The sequence below is a fragment of the Manacus candei genome, unplaced genomic scaffold (assembly GCF_025592945.1).
Source record: "Manacus candei isolate 608988 ecotype Guabito, Panama unplaced genomic scaffold, ASM2559294v1 h1tg000067l, whole genome shotgun sequence".
Classification (NCBI taxonomy): domain Eukaryota; kingdom Metazoa; phylum Chordata; class Aves; order Passeriformes; family Pipridae; genus Manacus; species Manacus candei.
In genome coordinates this window covers 7,909,996-7,930,424 of record NW_026138115.1, presented here as the reverse complement: position 1 = coordinate 7,930,424, position 20,429 = coordinate 7,909,996, and the positions used below count along the sequence as shown (strand labels likewise).

The following is a 20,429-nucleotide window of genomic DNA, read 5'->3' as shown; positions in this document are numbered from 1 at the left end:
TTGGCCTGTCTTTGTTAATGCTAAAAAAAAAAAGAAGAAGAAGACTTGACAAAATGGGTCCTTCATGTCAATCAACACAGCTATTTGCATGTTTTTAATGTCACTGCTGTACCCTAATGTAATAATTGTTTCTTATATAGATGAAAACTCACTTCACTTCTATACCTCAATTAAATCTGTTAAACTGAGTGGTGGAATTTTTGCTAATTCCATTCTACAACAGATAGAAATGGTTTGTGTTTTTTAGGAAAAAAAAAATCTCTTCCTGACCTCCCCACATATGTCAGTTTATATCTAGGAACACCAAATCTACTTGTAGTACCTAATCAGCACTGATATTGGTGCATTTTGAAACAGCACTTCTCAGGAAAATTGTGGATTAATTGGAAACAATCCAAAGAAAAGCATCAGGAAGAGAGTGAAGCAGAAAAGACTACTTGAGAAGACACCATTGCTGAAAGCTTTCATAAACAAGACAGTTCTAAGAAACAACATGAAAGTAGTTTTTTCTGCGTAGGAACAAGAACATCTAGCTCCTTAACACCCTTACTGTGAAAGGTTAGGAGAATATTAGTGGGAAGTATAATATTTGCTTCTCCTTTTCTTATACTCTTCTCTCAGCATCTGCCAATGGACTACCAGAAACAAGACAGTGGACTAGGTGCACCTTTGTCTCATCAAGTACAGCCATTCCTCCGCTCTTAAAAGGATTTCCTTTTGAGGTATTTTTTGATAGTATTTGTCCCTGGCTTCAAGATGTCATAGGCTACTTCTAAAATAATTCCATTACAAGAAGAAGGTAGACCAAGAAATGAGAAAATCTGTGGAGGAAAAAAAAAAAAGGAAAATGCTGTACTGTGATCAACTCTTACATGCCTTTCATTGACAATGTCATTATACCAATCTTCTGGTTTTGCAGTGAAGGCAATAATTACCTTTGAGAGACAAAAAAAGTACTCCAAAGATAGGAAGATTTGAAAGTTTCAGCAAACTTTGTTCTTCAGTGATTATTAGAACTTTTTGCTAAAAGGTTCTGCTTTAAAAGAAACATTCAGATTTAGACTCTGATGTTAAGTCCAGAGTTGGTTCTTAAATATTTACATCATCTTATTTTTATCAAGTTGATAAGAAAAATCTTTCAGCTGAGGAATTATTTGCACTGCAACAGTCTGAGAGAGAAGAAAGGTGAGGGGTATAAATTGCCTCTGATCCCTACATGAACAAGAAATATTGCAAGATTCAACAAAAGAAGGAAAGCAGACTTTCTGATGAGGAGACTGACAAAAGGTGCTGAATTACATCCCAGAGAATAAATTCTGTGAAAATTGTAAATAATGAAGAGGACAAGTCACTGATAGACAGAGCCGGAACATTTAGTAAACCAAGTAAAGCACACAATGTGCATTGAAATAAACAGGCAGGGAAAACAGTGTTTGTAAGAACAGTAAACTACAATTTTTTTCCTACAGGTTAGGCAGACACTATTCTCAAAACGAAAGACTTTGAAAATGACGTATTGGTTGTGCTCAGTGGATAACTGCCTGGAGCTCTATGCCAAAAAATGTTTAATAAAGAATATAGGTGGTTTAATTCTACTGCTCACAGTTTAAGAAGTAGAAATGCTGGAGTTAGTTCAAAAGGAATCACAGGTTTAAATAAAGTATTGAAAAAATATACCTTACAGGATGCAGTTCTGTGCAATGTGCTCTTGGACAACCCTGCTTGAGCAGGGGGGTTGAACCAGATGACCCACTACGGTCCTTTCCAACCTTACCCATTCTGAGATTCTGTGATCATAGCTGTTCAACTTATCAAAACAAAAAAGGAGCAATTCGATCATGTCGACTATGAGAATGTGAGGCTCTTTCATTTCATAGGTAAAGACTGCACAAAATCTAGTGGCATAAAGCTACAGTTGAACAGATTTCATCTTGGGAGAGAAAGGATTTATCCCAGCCATTTACTCAAGGATAATTCTGGCACTTTTCTTTAATGCAGTTCAGAGGATCAAAATCTGAAGCCTGAATTTCTTGGAGTCAATGCAGAGAACGACAATTCACTCCAGAGTGCCAATTCAAAGAGCATAAAATCAATGCCTAAATACACTTCCCAACTTCGTACTGCACACCAGTAGCGACAAACACAGACAAAAAGCAAGAATGATTGAGCACTTGAACAAATGATTAATTGTTGTATGGGATTCTTTTTAATATTCTTTTTAAACCAACAATATATGACCTTCCTACCCCCAAAAACATCAAAAAGGAGAAGCAGTACTGTACCTATTGGGAAATGTTATGCTTTTCATTATCCAGAATGTCAGACTAGATGTTCCCATGAGCCCCCTTAGCCTTAAAATCTATGCCTCTACAACTTATTAAGAAGGCAAAACAAATGAAATTCGTAAATGAGCACTTAGCATTTTTTATAACATATTTATCATGTGACTGTTTACAGACAGTTTTACTTAAACAGTTGTCAGAAAGCAAGCATGCTCTTTTTGCTACAATTAAATGGCAGTAGATCAGAAGCCATTCCCCACCCAAATATTTTTTTACAATGTAATTAAGTTTATATCTTACTGAAATCTTATGAGGCCAGTTTCTAAAAGATGTGGGCAAAAAGTTGAATTATCATTCTTTATGAAACTAAACCAGTAAACAATAGGTTTTAGTCTCCCTACAGTGAATCTGCATAGTTCCTGCTCTCTCTAAGGGCAATTAGACTCACTCAAAGGGAACAGAAATATTTTTGTCTTTTCAGCTAACTCGATAATAGCTGGTGAGAGTCTATTGAGGAAAAATAGCAGGATACAAAAATGGCATGTATTGATGGCAGCTGACTCATCAAGATCACAACATATCTATGTGCAGCTTAGTACAACACCCATACTAAACGAAAATAGGAAGAGCCTGAACAGCGAGCCAACACTGTTCAGTATCGTAGTTCTAAGTAAATATCCATTAATTAATTCCCTATATGCTGAAAATTCAGAGTTCACTACCTCCTTTTTTTTTTTTGTCCTTGCTTGAACCTGCTGTCAATTCATAAACCAGTTTTTTTTTTTATGTCTAACAGCCAATTTGTCTCAAACCTTTCCTGAGGTCCTTTCTGATTTGTTTTGAAAATATGAGTTCAAAAATCAATCATCACTTGTTTCTGATTCCTTCAAAGAACTTGCGTATATGTGAGGCTAGCTGTGTCTTATTGAGAACCATAGCATTATGGAATCATAGAATCATTTAGATTGGAAAAGACCTTTAAGTTTGAGTACAACCCTAAACCTTGTACTGCCAAGTCTACTAAATTATGTCCCTTAATCACCACGTCTACAGGTCTTTTACTTATCTCCAAGGTATTATGTTCAATGAAGAGACCTTTTAGGACATAATGCCTACAGTGGAGACACACTATCAGTTTCAGGCACTGTAAATGATAAAATCATAGAATCATAGTATCATTTAGGATGGCAAATATCTTTACGATTATCAAGTCCAACTGTAAACCTAACATTGCCAAGTCCACCGCTAAGCCATGTCCTTAAATGCTACATCTGCACATCTGTTAAATCCCTCCAGAGCTGATGACTCAACCACTTCTCTGAGCAGTCTCTTCCAAAGCCTGACCACTTCTCTTTCCCTGAAGACATTTTTCCTAATATCCAGTCTAAATCTGTCCTGGCGCAACTTGTACCTATCATTAGGCTACTTACTTGTCCTCTCGCTTTTTACCTGGGAAAACCTTTCAACAAGCTCCTTTTGGGTAGTTGTAGAGAGCAATAAGGTCTCCCCTGAGCCTCCTTTTCTCGAGGATAACAACCCCAGCTCCCTCAGCTGCTCCTCATAAGACTTGTGCTCCAGACCCTTCACCAGGTTCATTGGCCCAGTCTGGACATGCTCGAGCACCTCAGATGTGTTTCTTGTAGTGAGGGGCCCAGAGCTTGACACAGGATTTGAGGTGCAGCCTTACCAGTGCTGAGTACAGAGGGATGATCCCTTTCCCTAGTCCTGCTGTTTCTGATACAAGGCCACACTATTTCTGATACAAGCCAGGCTGTCATTGGTCGCCTTTACTACCTGGGCACGCTGCTGGCTCATGTTCAGCTGCTGTTGACCAGCAGCCCCAGGTCCTTTTCCACTGGGCCACTTTCCAGACACTCTGCTCCAAGCCTGTAGCACTGCCTGGGGTTGTTGTGTCCCAAGTGCAGGACTCAGCACTTCATCTTGTTGAACCTTGGACAACTGGCCTTGGTCTATCAATCCAGCCTGTCCAGATCCCTCTACAGAGCCTTCTGACTCTCCAGCAGATCAGCACTCCCACTCAACTTAGTGTCATCTGCAAGCTGATTGATGGTGTATGCCATCCCCTGGTCTACATCATCACTAAAGATGCTAAAGAGGACAAGCCCCAATACTGACCATTGGGGAACCCCACTAGTGACCAGCTACCAAGTGGAGGTAACTCCATTCCCTCCCTGGGAACTCACCACCACTCCCTGGGCCTAGCCATCCAGTCAGGTTTTAACCCAGTGAAGAATGTACCTGTTAAAGCCATGGGCTGCCAGCTTTTCCAGGATAATGCTATAAGAGACAGTGTGGAAGGCTTTACCTAAGTCCAGATAAACTATATCCACAGCCTTTCCCTCATCCACTGGGCAGGCCACAACATTAGCAGCCTACTGTTTTGCTGGTAAATGGAAAGTAACATTCAGTATGGTCATTGCTTCCTGTAAAGTCTTTTTTTTTTATCTCAAATCCAATCAGAAGCAGTGAGTGATCACAAACTGAGCAAGGATAAGCTCCAAAATTCTTGTTTGGTATTTTCTGTTTGCTATAAATTAGAAACTTTTGTTTTGCTATAAATTAGCCCTGACAGTCTGACAGTGTCCATATATACCTCAGTTTGCAGGAAGAGGATACATAAGCACTAAGAACTCACTTTCAGTACAGAATTATACCAAACACTGACCCGCACACTTTCATTTTGTAAAGATCTAGCATTTCTTTAATTTCTTAGAGCTGGGCCAGTTTTGATGTATATTTTATGTTATTCTGTTGGACTGCTGGTTAATTGTAGGAAAGAAGCCATTTAGTATTCTAGCATATTCAGAAGTGATTCCTTACTTTCAGTTACTTTGCTATGTAAGTCTTTCATTCCTACCACATTGGTAATACTAGCATTGGACACTAGATGGTAATCATCTTCTGGTAAGCTCAGGATGCATTTCACTTTGTAAAATGCCTTTTCATAGCTATTTTTGCATCACCGAAAGATGAAAACACATTTATTTGGGAATAATTTTAAAAAAATATTTTTGTTTGTTTAGTAGTGTTGGATATATTTGAATATAAAAACCTAGAAACTAATGTGTCAATATCTGTTTGCCTAGCCATTAGCTTAGCTGTCATGGTTATTTCTCCTCTATAAAATCTGGAAGGTCATTGTTTGCTATAATTTTCTCAGAAAAAAATGAAATTAGCATGTAGAATTTCTTTTATGGCCTGCTTAATCACTGACACTTTGAATTCAGCGATCTGTTAAGACAGTACGTAGTGGGGGAATGACAGCTCTAATAAACACCAATATGTCAATATGTGCTACATGCTACTGTTTAATGGTTGTTTATGTAGTAGGTGTGTTACATGAACTTGGAGCCTTTTGAGTTTGCTGACAATCTCTGATACTGCTTCCCCCCACAACTAAGTTTTTGTCATATAACCGGCTATTTCTTCTCTTCTCCTGCCTCTACTTTATTGTCCCTCTTTATTCTTTTTAAGTGTGTTCATAAACACATCCTGTAACCCATATTTTTTTGTTATATTTGCAGAATGCAGAAAATATCTTTCAACCATAGCAGGTAGATAGGAAGAAATACGATACTCCCACTTTCAGCTCATATATTAAATTTACCAGCCATTCAATTAAAACATAAAAACCTTGAAGGGTATGTTTCTTTATCATTTCATAATACAAATAATTTGATATAATTGATTAATAAATATTATCCAGAATTTCCAGGCTTTCCTGATAGGAAGTATAAATTTCAAGTATGTTAATAAAAGGCTAATGTGAGCTCATTTAATGTAGTTCATGAATGATGGGCCTGACTCCATTCATTCATGGAGTGGTATGAATGTCTGACATAAGAGCAGGAGGTCAAGAAGAGACTTAGGAGGGTGTTTAAATTCTTCCTTTTCTAGAAAATTGAATGATTTGTAAGTGATAGGTTAAGAACTAGCATCTGTAATAGTTGCGAATGGGGATTAATTATGTGTGAGTCAGCATTTTGTAGGTGAACAGAAGACCAGAAGGGATAAGAGAGGTTAAAAGTGAGCTTGGATAGTCAGAAATGACTTAAACTATATTTTTCTTAGGTTTTCAGTTCGAACAGTCTCAGGTGGAAGCCTTAGAACTGCCTTCTCCTCCTAATGCACCCAGTATACCATTAGACTTATTTGCAGCAAGGGCACGTTGCTGGCTGATGTTTAACTTGGTGTCCACCAGGACCCCAGGTTCTTTTCATCAAAGCTGCTTTCCAGATGGTTGGCCTCCAGCACGTACTGGGCCCTGGGGTTGATCCTCCCCAGGTTGAGGACTTCACACTTTCTGCTTACTGAACTGTGTAAGGTTTCGATTGGCCCATTTCTCCAACCTGTCAAGGTCTTCATTGTCACTGTTCTACTTTAAGACTTGTTAAAATATGCCTAAAACCAGAACTTCCACAGTCATCACTGTCAGCTTCCTCAAAGGCCTGGAAATACAGACAGATTTTGAAACAGAACAGTAAGATCAGTAGGCTGGACTAAGCAGCTGTTTTCTACAATTTTTTTGTCTAGGACTGTGATAATAGAAGGAAACAATAGTATGAAATGGAGGATGGAGAAGGATGGGAGAGCACTGGTATGGGTGTCACAGTGCTATGAGTGCAGGGAAATAAGCAACTGACAATTGACATTCCCCTGATCAGGGGCTTGGTTTGAGCCAGGTGTATTGAGGTCAGGAGAAACATCAACCTACTGTTAGAAAAGTAGAAGTCTGTACATTCTCCTTACTCATTCTTGTAATGAGTATATGAAGTAGGGAAGGTATACTTGGGAAGTAGAGACTTCCCTTGGGATTATAGGAAGGTACATTCTCTTAATTTATATTTTTATTCAAGATGAAACTTTTAAGAATTTCTACAGATAATTTTATTTCTTATATGAAAATTCCAGAAGCTTGATAAATCTTAAGATGATAATATTTTTGTCTCTTTAAATCAAATATAGTTATAGTAATCAGATACTTCACATTACGAAACAGGAAACAGAATTAGGGAAAAATTCTGATTTGTTTATTTCCTTTCTCTTGACCTGCTGTTAAACAGGGAAAAGTTTATAATTTGTTCTTGATTGTTCTTCAGACTATTCATTGACTAGAAATTATGAAAGTGTATTCCCAAACTACTGGAAAACCAAAGATTACCTAATCCAATCATGACAGGTAGTAACTGTAAATTCAGTAGATATCATAGGCTGATTTTCTAAAGCATTTTGTCCTTGTTTTTTTAGAGTAGTCAGTCTGCTGGAGATTCATTCTGTTAAGAACTTGGCTGTTGATAAGAATCTCCCTTAAATATTGCCTGCTTTTCTGAAATCTCCTGCAGATGGGTAAGGTACATGCCACTCCCACATCAGCGGTTTAGGGAGGAAGAATGTCGCATTTATGACAAAGAAAATGGAGAATTCTGTGGAGGTAGTATGCAATTGCTCCAATTCAGTTTTGGGTGGTATACCTGAATTTCTTGCTCAGAATGAGGGATGGGATATCTTTGTGGAGCCTGAAATGATCAAAAAAATGTTTCTTGTCTCATTGCCTTCAATGTGCAAATATGTTTGCTGGTCATACTCTGGAGGTTTGGGAGGTCCATTTGAGTGGATCACCACTGACTGCTGAGTTCCTAGGAGAGATGATGCAGGAGGTTGTAATTCAGATTGAGGGAGCGCACCAAAGAAAGCAAGCCACATAATGGAATAGGAATAGAAATGAGGCAAAGAAGGCAACACTGGGAAAAGGAAAGATAAGAATAAAAGTATTGTAGCAGACCTGAAGTTGTGTAGGACTTTTTAATGTTAAATTGTACTTCCCAAAGGATATTAACTGACAAACTTTTATTCTTCTAGGAGGTTTATGGAGACTCACCTAAGAACAATTCCAAGTGACGCTTTTTCCAATCTCCCCAACATCTCTAGGATGTAAGTTCTGTTTCTGATATTATTTTTTAGCTATTTTATTAAAAATCAGTCTCCTTCTCCAAGATTCTGTCTTACAAAAACTTGTGAAATGAAAATATTCTTACACCTTTGTTACCTCACCACTTACATTTTAGAACTGCGGGTAATAATCCTTTTAATAACCTGAACCAGCTATAGGAAGGCATTCTAGGCATTTATGGATAAGACCACAACTTTATTGAAGTCAATGTGATAAATAAGGCTATAAAACTTTTTTTTCAGTCTGCAAATTATGGGGATTTTTTTTGCTCATAAAAAAATTAACATACTCAGTTCCTGGTCCTGGCTAAAAATTTGTTTCCAGCTGCCAGCATGATTTGTAACTCATCTCATTGGAGACCATGAGCATTTCTAGACTAGAGGTGAACTTTCACCAAAATATTAGTATTTGTGTGATGTGAGAGGGACCTCCATTGTGTCACTGCCTTTGTGTGCAAACATATGCATGGATACAGTCCACAAAAGCAGAACCAGCAGCCTCTACCTATTTGGCTCATATCAACATCTGTCTCATTGAAGGTGGCTATGTTAAAAAAACTTCCCTGTCCAACCATCCAAGAGCCACTCTGGTAGTCACTCACACACTAGCTGGAGCTGGGCTTGAGATCCCTTGGGAGCTACACACCCTGCACTCATGCAGTCAGACCGGGTTTCCTTACCGACAGGACCCCAGATTTCCCATAACAGTGTGTCAGAGGTCCAGACCTTTCAAATAGTTTAATCTTGTCAATAACTTAATAACAAAATAACAGCTTGAATTGGGTGACTCCAAGGAGGGACCCCAAGTAATTGTTCTTGAATATCTACAGCCTCATTTACTGTCTCACTCTAATCAGATGGTAAATGGTGTATTGTTTTGTTGGGGGTTTTTGGGGTGGGGGAGGGAGGAAGGGAATATCCCTCATATAATGTATAATATCATATATAAACATGATAAACTTTGTTTAGAACAGATTTTGATTCAATGTAAAAGGATGTCAATTCTTCTTCATCTTTCAGTGACATCTAATACATTGCCTAGAGGCTTTTCAGATTTTAAATCTTTAAAATTGTAATATTTTGAATCTGTAAAAGAACAGGTGTTCATCTGAAAAATTTAGGGAACCTTTCTCTAAAGATGCCTCCAAAACCTCCAAACCCAGCAGTTTACATCTGAATATTGTCAATGCCTGTCTGGATACTTCTTATGGCATTACTACTACCATAAAACATTATCTCCCACCTTCTTGATATAAACTTCAGGTTAAGGAACCAGTACTTGTATTTTAACTACAACTCTTACGTGTATGTCTTGGCATCTAAGGTACCATGTCTCATTTGCTTCTCCTAGCCCATAATTTCCATCAGCAATGAAGATTACCAGACCACTCCTGGTTTTGTAAATACATCTAGAAAATGTTCTGAAGTTTCAATAGGGTGATATAGATTGTGTTTACTGTTCCAATTACAGCACTTCATTTTACTATATGGTTTCTACTATATGATTTCCACAAATAAACACTTTTTTCCTCTGTACTGAATAGAAAATGTATTTGTCCTCTTTATGAACCTTGTTCAAACAGAAATTTTAGAGCTACAGTTTCTCATAAATGAATGCATATATATGTACTTTTGATAACTAGAAGTAGAGACTGTTTTCCTGTGCTGCTTTTCCACAGGAATGAAAGAAAAAGCATTTTAATTACATGCTCAACTGCAAAGCTAACTCCTGTCAAAAAGGCATCACTGAATACAAAATGGTTTTATAGGATATTCACATGCAAGAGACATTTCTGGTTTACATTCTTAAAGATGCATATACATTAAATCTTGGTAGAAGGGCTTCACCCGGTGTTTCCTTAAGGACACATTGAACATTCAGTATTTTTAAAGGCAGGGGTAAGGAACATTTTTCCTGGGCTTAGGGTGGTGCTTTGGGGTCACATTCATGAGTACCTCACAGACACCTGACCTGTAGCTCCCCAAAGTGTTTTTTCCACAGCCTCTCCACACAAAGTTGCATCCCACAGTGCTCTCTGCCAGCAGCCCCATGCAAAGCACACTTTCCCCCATGCACCATTTTCCTGCAACACAGGGGAGGCTGGAAAAAAGAAAAAAAGGTGGAGAGAGGGAGAAGGAAGAAAATAAGGGCTGGGAGGGGTCCTTGTGGCTGCTCAGTCTGACAAATCCTGTGCTCTCAGGCTCTTTCTGAATGGGCAATGGTGATTAAAGTGTTGTCTGGAAATAGATGTCCTCTGAAACTGTGCATTTGGTGTTTGAGCTATCAATGCAGTCATGATGGGTGTTGAAGGCATTTTGAAATCCTGCAATTTAAACACAGCTGGTAGGCAGAGGAGGTGCTGAATAGGAACATGCATTCAAAATGGGAATTTAAACATGCTTTCCCTGTTCTTCTGATGCAACTCCTTCCAGTTCTGATTACTATGATTTTTATTGCTTACATTTAATATGTGATATTATGTGTTCAATAGGCAGAGCCCACAGATATTTGGAGGCACTCTGAACACTTAGAAGTAAATGTTTATATGCCATTAACACAAGTTTCTGTTTGAGATCCCCATCTCAGAGGAGATTTTGAGTGTGTTTGCGTGGGGTTTGGGTGTCTATCTACATGACCCTAAAGCAAATAAAACTACTCGTTTCCCTGCCATCAGTGATGGTGTAGTTTAATTAATTTACACAACTATATATGTTTATGAAGCAGAAGAGCAGAGGTCAACACATGAAGAAAATAAGCTATTTCCTTCTCACTGCATCCCACAGCTGAAAATACAAAACTATACTTCAGTCAGGCCCAAGTCAGGCAGTATATAGTAAAAATGCAACATGAACCATACTGGGAAGGCACATGATGGCTGTAGGGGTGAGGGAGGGGAGATGGAATCCTCTTCTCTGCCTCTTCTCATATGTGAGAGAAAAGCACCTGCCTGCCTGACGTGAGGTGACTCATTTTGACTACAGAGCACAAAAAAAGTACTCTCCTACTTTCTAGCCCTGGCATGAGGCTGCAATCTCTGTTCATTATCTGGTTTTAATTTCATTTTCTGTCAAACTGATTTATATATCTCTGTTTGTTACATATAGGAACTTTATGTTTTATCATATGTCATTAACATAACCTATCTTTTGGTATGTTAAAATGTAGGGTCTGTTGGAACTGAATAATTCATTTTCTTTCAAGACTGAACCCCCAATTTCCCAGGCAACAGACTTCTCTCTTACAGGAGAACACAATTAAAACATCTCACATAAACACCTAACTCTGGAACACTCAATCACAGAGGTACAGACTGGAATACTTTTTTATTGTATTCCTCTTTTATTATTTTCCCACCTTTTCGAAGAGGCAAATAGCTTTGGAAAAACAATATTACTCTAGAAAGAGAATCTGATAGTTATGCAACCTCTACCTGTTACTTTTCTGGTATCTTTTCAAAGACAGTTGAATACATTGTCAAAGTGATCAATACAAAATAAATCTCGTAGTTAAAGAGTTAAAATTAATTCAGGTAATATGCTTTTAGCTCCAGGCTGGAAAAGACATAAATTCCCATCCAGTTAGTTCTATTAGCCATCTGCTGGTTGGGAAAGCATGTAACAGCAGTTACAATGTTATCATTCTCCTAATGAGAGTGAAGAGACTCTGTAGAGCTATTTTCTCATCAGATTCCATAGATCACCATTAGTACAAATGTAACACAGTCTGAACTGTGTGCAAATAAATATTTCTTAAGCTTGCTGTCTGGCTTGCTTTCTGAGCCACATTACTCTTTACATCCTCTATGACACTCACTATATGGTTGGAGTTTCTCTCTAAACTCATGCTTTAGCACACTTTTTTACTCAGCGATCAAAGCGCCCATTGCCCTGATGACCTGTCTCTCCCTCTACAGAAATTACAGCAGTTGTTGCAGTGGTGGCCCAAGGGTCATTTCCGTTTCTTTCCTTCCTTTTTATAGTTCTTTGATATAGAAAAATATACCAATTTACCTGAGGCCTAGATTCCCCTTGGAGATATCCAAGGTGATCTTAAATGGGGAAAAAGAAAAGAAATATGATGCCGAACTGTAAAATACTGGTGTCTGCTTTTGCTGTTACTTTGCACTGTTGTGTTGTTTTGGTTTCACTGTATTCTGCAGTATAATGTGCATCTACAGCATCAGTCAAAATAAAAATCCTTAAAAGGATTTTAAAAGTGTGTCCTTCAGATACTGTCCATGTGTCTGGCAGTGTCATGGTAGGTGGATGAGAAAAATAATGAGAGGAAAAATGAAGTGGTATGATGGACGCTAACAGTGGCTTCCCAATGTCTGAGACCTGTTTATTTTTCTGTTTGTTGGTGTTTAGCTACATCTCTATAGATGAAACACTTCAGAGTCTGGAGGCCCATTCCTTCAACAGTTTAAGTAAAGTCACTCACATGTAAGTACTGTAATTAAATAAATGAATACAGCAATGAGATAAATTTGAGATGCGTGGAAATAACATACATGATGATGTTCGAGTTGTCATTCCTGTCTCCTTTATAGCTAAATATTCCTTTTCTCATTTCCTTTCTCCATAATGTGGAATGAGTCAGTCTTTTTTGAGCTAATTTTATTATACTTTCTTTCCATACATCTTTTTTGTTTCCTTGCTCTTCTGTATCCTCCCATAGAAATGCAGGTAAATATAGTGAAAAATAGGTGGGGATACATCACAAGATTGATGGCAAGTTGAAATAAAATGGCAGTTAAGAATCACTTCTGTCAAATTACTGCAGGTAAGTGTAAAATGGTAATATAAGCACCAGAAATAAAATCAGAAGGGCCAAAACACAGAGCAAAATGGCACTAGCTGGAGACATGAAGAATAAGAAGTAATCATTCTGAAAATGCACTAGTATAATGAAGAGTGTTTAAATGGTTATTATATGGAACGGGAATAATATGGAAAAAGGCTTCTGGGAAGTGTTTTTATACCTTTTTGTTCTGATGGTCCTCACCAAATGATGCACTAGGATAGTTACAGAAATGGTAGGATACCTGCATCCAGAGAGTTCCTGTCATTCATCAGGACCCTGATAAAATGAGAACGCAATGTACTGAATAGAGAGCTTCATAGGATCCATCCTGTATCTGGTACTCTTCCATGTTTCCATCATTGATCCAGAGGAGGGAATGGAAAGTATGCCACTGTTGTAAAACTCATCAGGATGAGTTACAGTTTGTCATACTTCAGAGAAGATTTTTGTTTGCAGAGGTTCCATGGGAGAGCACTGTTGGTCATCATGGATCCCAAAAACATTGTCAGAGAGGAAAGGCTTCTGTGTCCAGAAAGAAAACATGCCAGAGGCAGATAGATATATCCTTTAAGGTTGTTGCAAGGGGTGAAACCTACCACCCATTTTCCACACTGATGTTTGACAAAGAAAAAGTAATAATAAGGTTAAATTAGATTATATGAAATTCATGTTAGACCGTAGGAAGTGTTTTAGTATGGCTGGCATAAGTAAACACTAGAATTGTTTTCCCTATCACTGCAGGCCTTCAAGGCTGTGTGATCAGAAACTTCATAAATCTATTTAATCTTCACTCAGAGAAAGAAATTAAATTAAATTATCAACTTAACACTGCTCTGTTTTCTATGATTTTTTTTCCTTTTACTTCACACAGTGTGAAAAAGAAAGACTAATAAAGTTACAGGAGAAAATATCATTACTGTTACTGAAGATAGAGAGAAACTAATGCTGGAAAGTGTAAGTGACTCCTCTAAGAGAACCTGACAGACATAGCTAGAAGCACAGTGCAGGATTCTGAGACCTAGTTCAGTCCAATAACATGCTCCAGTAGTATTCCTGAAAGAGTTTCACAGGAAGATCTTGGTGTAATATCACTACTTTTCTTTGGTTGTAATACCATTCCTTCTTCTGTAGCTCTTTTTTCCAGATCTGTTGTGTTCATGTTCTCTTTCACAGTTGTTGTGTCTTTAGAATTTCTTGTCTAATACAAATGAACATTTAATGAAACATTTACTGGCAGCACATTTTATCAGCAATAAATAAAGCATTTGCCACTATGTGCTACAAATTCCTCTTGTGGTACTTCTTTTGTAGTTCACTTTATTAGAAGTTAAAGATAAAATGCTCTTGGGCCATTGCATTTCATTGTAGGATTCTTCCATGCAATATGCAGTGTAGTAGCTTGTTGTTTTTATCTTATCTGGATGCAAAGACTTCTTGAGGACAGATTAGGGAAAAAGGAGACAGCTGGCTAGATAGCTGTTTTCTATTGTTTCTGTATTAGAGTCCAAGTGGAGACCGAATTCATAACGCAAAATTAATTTCCTTCAAAGAGTAATATAATGTAAGCCTTTGAGTATAAAGAACTCTTCCACAAAATGCACACTTTTTAATGTGTCACCAGTTTGACAGAGTGGTGGATGGAGCTCTGGTGTTGCCAGTGCCTCCCAAGGCACTCATTCTTGTGATATACTCTATAACACTGCCTAATTTGCACTAATTTCTGCTATCTAAAGGGTGATGAGGAACATGACTAGAAGCCTTTTCTCTCATCCTCTTCCATTCTCTAACTGCCTCCAAAGCATGTTTAGATGCCTGCTTGGGCGGACAGCCAGTGCCCCTTGCCATAAGCAGGCCTCTGCCATGGCTCCCATGAAGGGAGGGCACACCAGAAGGTTCCAAAATCACTGCATTACCACACCCTGCCAGACCCCAGGCCTGGATGTGTTGTCCATGACCGGGAAGCTGCAGGCCTGGGCAGGAGTCAGCAGAGTTCAGGGGCACCTACACTCACATCACCTATAGCACAGCTGTGGGAAGGACACGGTGAGAATGCTTCCTGATCTGCTATAACAAGGGGTATAGTAATGTGGACCCCTTATATATCTCACAAGGCACTACCGAAAAAGCAACTGTGCACAGACATACAAGATATACATTTTATTTTTTCTTCTGCACAAGAGTCAAAAATACTACCCAGAACTACATCAGAATTCACAAAAGTCATAGGCAAACCCCCAGGATTTGCAGATAGCCCACAAAGAAGGGCTCTACCACTCAAAAGTGCTTACCAGGTTTTTAAAATATGTTTTGGAAAACATTTATCATTTAATCAGGGAATATTCAGGCATCTGGTAACTTAGATGGTTGTATATAAATGTGATAGAAAACAATTTATAAATATGATCATTTTTATGAATTGCTTCCATAACTCCTGATTTGTTAACACTTATCACTGTTGGATTTATTTTCCAAACAACAGAACTATATGGGGCTAAATTTATATGTTGTGCTATGCATTTGATTAATGTTCTCCATTTACATAGTATTTTCAAAGTATTATTGTTGAAATAATACTGGGTTATCAAGGTGTTTTAAAGGAGATTGAGGTTACCCTGACAGTTTTGAAAAGTCATTTCACAAAGTTCCATTTTTACAGCTTGTTTTTCATTGAACTTTCCTAAAGTGCAATTTTACGTAAATAAAAATAATCTTTTAACCCTAATTTAAACTTATACATAGGGTTTCATTTTAAAAACATTTGTTTTTAAATATAAGAACTTCTTAGGAGAAAATTTAGTGTTTGTGGAAGGGAGGAACTAATTGCTTTGGCTTGAGTCAAGTGTTATGTGAATAGGCAACCTGTGTTCGTCATGATCCCTGTCTGCCAAGTTTAGTAGTGTGCTTCTGCCTTGATCTTCAGCAATTCATTTTCTTGGTCCTTATTTAGTTCATGGGCCTCTGTCCTGATTTTCTTTTCCTTCCAGACTTCAGCTCTCTTTAAGTATAGGTCATATTTTTATGAATCTATGCCTTTCAAGTACTGAGCAACTTCTGCAAACTAAGGATACTGATCACATGCTGTATTTTAATGAGCCAGATCTTATTTCAGTTGTAAGTAATGGCAAAAGTCCCACACTATGAAGATGTAAATAAGGCACAAGATTTCGATGTTTTGGGTTTTTTCCCCAATTGTGTTAAATTGGTCTCACAATGGTTTCTGATTTCTTAAGTATGTCTGTAAGTCAAACTTAACCTGCTTACAAATTCAGAACTGTCTTTCCCACACAATTACATAAGTATTTATTTTTTCTAGATGTAATTGTGAAAGTGTCTGATTAGGAGTCAATATTTCTGTGTGGCTGTTTTACTAGTAGAGCTGCAGCTTGGTAGCATCACACTAAATAAAAACGTTTTGTAATTAGGTCTGTATTTCTCAGGGAAACATTCCTGTGAAAGGAACCCCAGAAAAATTCACTCTTTCTTTTCCTCTCTTCTCTGTATCTCTGCTCACTCTTCTCTGATCTCTCCCTGCTCTCTTCTCCTCACTTGAAAAGTATTCTCCTCTTATACAACCACATAAAAAGCTCTCTCAGCATTTGGGAAGAGGCACAAAGGTTATGGTTCAAGTGGTTTGCCCTCACGTATATGACGTCATTTGGAGAGCTGGTGGGGGACCACTCTCCAGCTCTGCAGTGAGCTGCAGTGAGATGGAGCCAAGGGCAGGGCAGCCCCACCATCCTCCAGGCCAGGGTTGCACTTCCCTTGGACAGCTTGTGATGCCAGGCCGTGGGATACAGCTCTGCAGAAAGAAAGAGAGACAATAAATATATAACAAGCAACTGGAGAGGAAAACTGAAGAGATTTGTGGGGGACTGCTGTATACCTGCAGTGAATTTCAGGGCACAGGGATAAGTGTTGTGCAGAAAAATCTTGTTAAAATCTGCAGTCTGGAGTCAGGGAATAGACTGTTGGAATAGCCTAAGCCCGTTTTCTGGTGCCAGTGGTGCAAAGGCTGGACAAGTGCATGCAGATGAAATAACATAAATACTTTGTCTGTAGGGGGAGAATAAAACATGGAAGTAGATGTAGAAGTGAGAGAAGCCAAGGAAGCTATAGGCAAAATAAGTCTAAGATGGTAGAGAAGGGCCCCAAGTTATTACAAGAGAGAAAAAAAGAGCTTATTTAAAACACTTCAGAATTTCTGACCTGGATATCCTTAGTCTTTCTAAGTATCTCAGCATAACATGATTATATTGCTACTCTATTTTACCAGATTTTACCATCCAAGGAGTCTTTCTGCCGTGCCTTTTGCAACTGGTCTTGTCTATCTTGCATTGGCCTCTTCGGCCACCAGCGCGCTTGTAACAAATGTGGGTAGAGTCCTTCCCAAATCTTCGTTCACGAAGCCCAGCCATGATGGCCAGATTTGTAATTTCTGAATACTGGGCTTAAACAAACTCAAGGATGAGTCAATATTGCGAGGCAGAAATGAAAAACAGATCTGGTAAATGAAATTTGGAATCCACTTAAATATATAAATATTTGTGCTTTTTTTAGTAGAGAATGTTAAGTAGCATATTAATCTTTCTAGAGGTTACACGGCAAACATATGTCTCAATTAATTAATTAGACTAATATTTGAATAGTTATTATTAGTTTCATTTTTAGATTCTTCTGGATTTAGAACTAAACAGTTATATCTCTGTAACTGAACATCAGTTCATAATTATTTGTAAGTCTTGACATATGTCTTTATATCATTAAGTGACTTTCTCTGCATATCTGTTCTTGACATGATAAAGGTTTTTGTGTATTTTCTTTAAAAAGCAAAACTGAGTTGCTGTTCATGGACAGTCACGTGGTGGTTTGATTGTGAACTTAGTACATTTTTAATTCCTAGTCTGAATGCCAGAACATCAACTGGAAAACATCAATTGTCTTTAAAGGACAAATAGGCCAGTTTTAAATGGTTTATGCACTTCTAAAAATAGAGCAGAAGTTGAATAGTTTGTAAAGTAACTTTGAACAATTTTGTAAATATTCTACAATAATTCTATTATCTTGTGGGGAGGTAGCAGCCTCTTTCTTTCTTATGAGCATCTCTAAGTAATTTTGGTTAGGACTGCAAAGTGCAATGTTTGTTCAGGGCACCTTTTGCCTTCTTGCATCAATGGTGAACAAAGATGCCTATCTCAGATTTTTTTCATATCTTAAAATCTCAGATTTTTTTTATATCTTAAAAGCACTTAATTCCCAGAAGGACTCAGAATTGTTACATTGCTGTATGCTATGATTAAGGTGTGTTTGTAGAGTGTGTCAAAGTTGCATTTCAAAAGTCATTTAAAATCAGTTCTCATACACACTTAGATATCTGGGAACTAGCTTACTAGACATTTTTAAGTATACTCTTTGGCTTTATGTACATTTTAGGCAGCTAAGTCTACTAATAGTTTTCCTAGAGCTGCTTTTCAAAGAACCTTAACTTTTTAATTTAGTGAGTTTAAATCTTTCCAACTCACCAATCCATAAAAGCTAAATGATAAAGTGCAAACCCTGCTTAATGAATTTACTGATAATCAACTTGCTCTTCTTAGCTTTATGGATCCTTTGGGATTAATCTTTACACCACAGGAGTCTTTTGATTACAATTTGAAAATTAGTATCACATAACATTTATGCACCTTTGAGTATATTACACATGATGGATTACTGTAAAAGAAATTGTGAAATTCAGTTTGTTTATCAGTATCCTGTTAACTGATGAGCTCAGAACTATTAAAATATCTTTCCTCCTTATCAGCTTAACTTCATAGGCTCCTTTATCAGTGGAGCACTAGATATCCTTTAAATCTGTGATTTTATGGGGGAATTCCTTCCAGTACTCTAAGAGTAACGATGTTTAAATGTTTAATACAAGGACAGAAGTACAGTTCATTAATGGAACTGAAGATCTTTCTCTTTTTCATGCAGATGAGATGAGAGGCCACATATTCAGGCCAGTTAAATGCAGGAGGCACATTTGACTGGACTAGAAGTAGGGATAATTGGATTTTCCTCCTCATTTTTTATCTTAAGCATAACATTCACTTTTGTCAAATCACCTTTTACCTTTTTATACCTCTGTTATCCTCTCTCTCATTTATTTTGACTGGAGACTTCTATGCAACTGTCTATCTGCCCTTTTCTTCCTTTTGGGCTTTACAAAGTGTAGGATGAAATGCAAGTATAAAAAGAGTATATATTAAAGCATACTTCTTTTCTAATCCTAGCATTACCAATTCAAGTAAATTGAACAGCAGGGACATAAACCTTTCCCCAGTGTTCAGTTGAATCATATTGATTCCCTTGCTCACGTGGTTTAAGCTTTTCTCTCATTATTGTGCTGTCTCATCTGGCAGTTTAAAATATTTTATTCCCAGATTAATTAGGTTTTCATTTGCCTTTTTTAAACAGCACATGTCCTCTCATGGCCCAGTAATTTAATAAACCAAAATTGTATCTCACTACATTATTTTGCTCTTTCAATTTTAGTACCATCTGCAGATTTCGAATTCTTACTTCCAGTACTCTCATCTGAATAATTTATGCAGAATACTATGAATAGCAACAAACCAAAACCTCATGACTCTGTGATACTCCAATGCATTATCCATTTCCAGGCTGAAGGCTGATCTAAAGACTGTCTTTCCCTGGAAAATGTTTGGTCCACAACAGAGCAGTATCAGGCCAGGAAGCTCATGAATCCAACATTTTGAAAGCAGTCAGTGATGGAAAAAACATGTCAGTTAAAGTTTATTGAGCAAGTTCCACTGTTGGTAGTGTGATAGCTACATAACTAATAAAATAATTTGAAAGAGGCAAGAAACTGACACTGAGAGGGTTTATTTTAAATACAGAAACACATCTACAGTTCAAGGTAGCTAACAGACATGAAGAATATTTGAATGCAGCACTATGGTAGCAGTACTATAGCTATTAATGATATCAATTTAACATGCAAGTAAAAAGTAAATCCTCATTTCCCTGCAGTGTTGTAGTAAACAGAATACAAACTGAAGACTTGAAGGTGGAGCAGGACTGTTTTGGCAGTACAACAGTATATAGAGAGGTTGAAGTCTTTGTACCAGCATCTACATACTGTTTTATCTACTGTCTTCTGTCTCTTTTCCCACTTTTATTTCTTAGACAACTTGTCTGGGTTGATTTTATCCTGTAAAAATAATTCCAGTGGCAGAGTTAGCCTTTAACTCCATTTTTCTGATTCTTATATTGTGTAGATTACTTGGCACTGTTAGGCCATGGCAAATTAAATACTACTGGTTTCTGCCCACTGAGTTTCTGTCCAGTGGTAGCACTTCTTGGACTGACTTAAG

At 37.6% G+C, this 20,429-nt stretch overlaps 1 protein-coding gene and 1 long non-coding RNA gene across 3 annotated transcripts in view; one reads left to right on the top strand and one right to left on the bottom strand.

Moving 5' to 3' along the window:
* Positions 1–8,168: 8,168 nt before the first annotated feature.
* The window catches only part of TSHR (thyroid stimulating hormone receptor), a 50,082-nt gene continuing 37,821 nt past the window's right edge, over positions 8,169–20,429 (top strand). The window contains exons 1-2 of one of the 2 annotated variants that reach the window (XM_051806727.1): positions 8,169–8,234; positions 12,621–12,695. In XM_051806727.1, coding sequence (XP_051662687.1) covers positions 8,170–8,234; positions 12,621–12,695 — 140 coding nt within the window. In that variant the 5' untranslated portion in view covers position 8,169. Of the gene's footprint in view, positions 8,235–11,958; positions 12,696–20,429 lie in introns of those variants that run through there. The other variant, XM_051806726.1, reaches the window with a different exon arrangement.
* Positions 14,645–20,429, bottom strand: part of LOC127479575 (uncharacterized) — a 46,834-nt gene continuing 41,049 nt past the window's right edge. The window contains exon 5 of the long non-coding RNA XR_007907604.1: positions 14,645–20,266. This is a non-coding gene — a long non-coding RNA (uncharacterized LOC127479575). The remainder of the gene's footprint in view (positions 20,267–20,429) is intronic.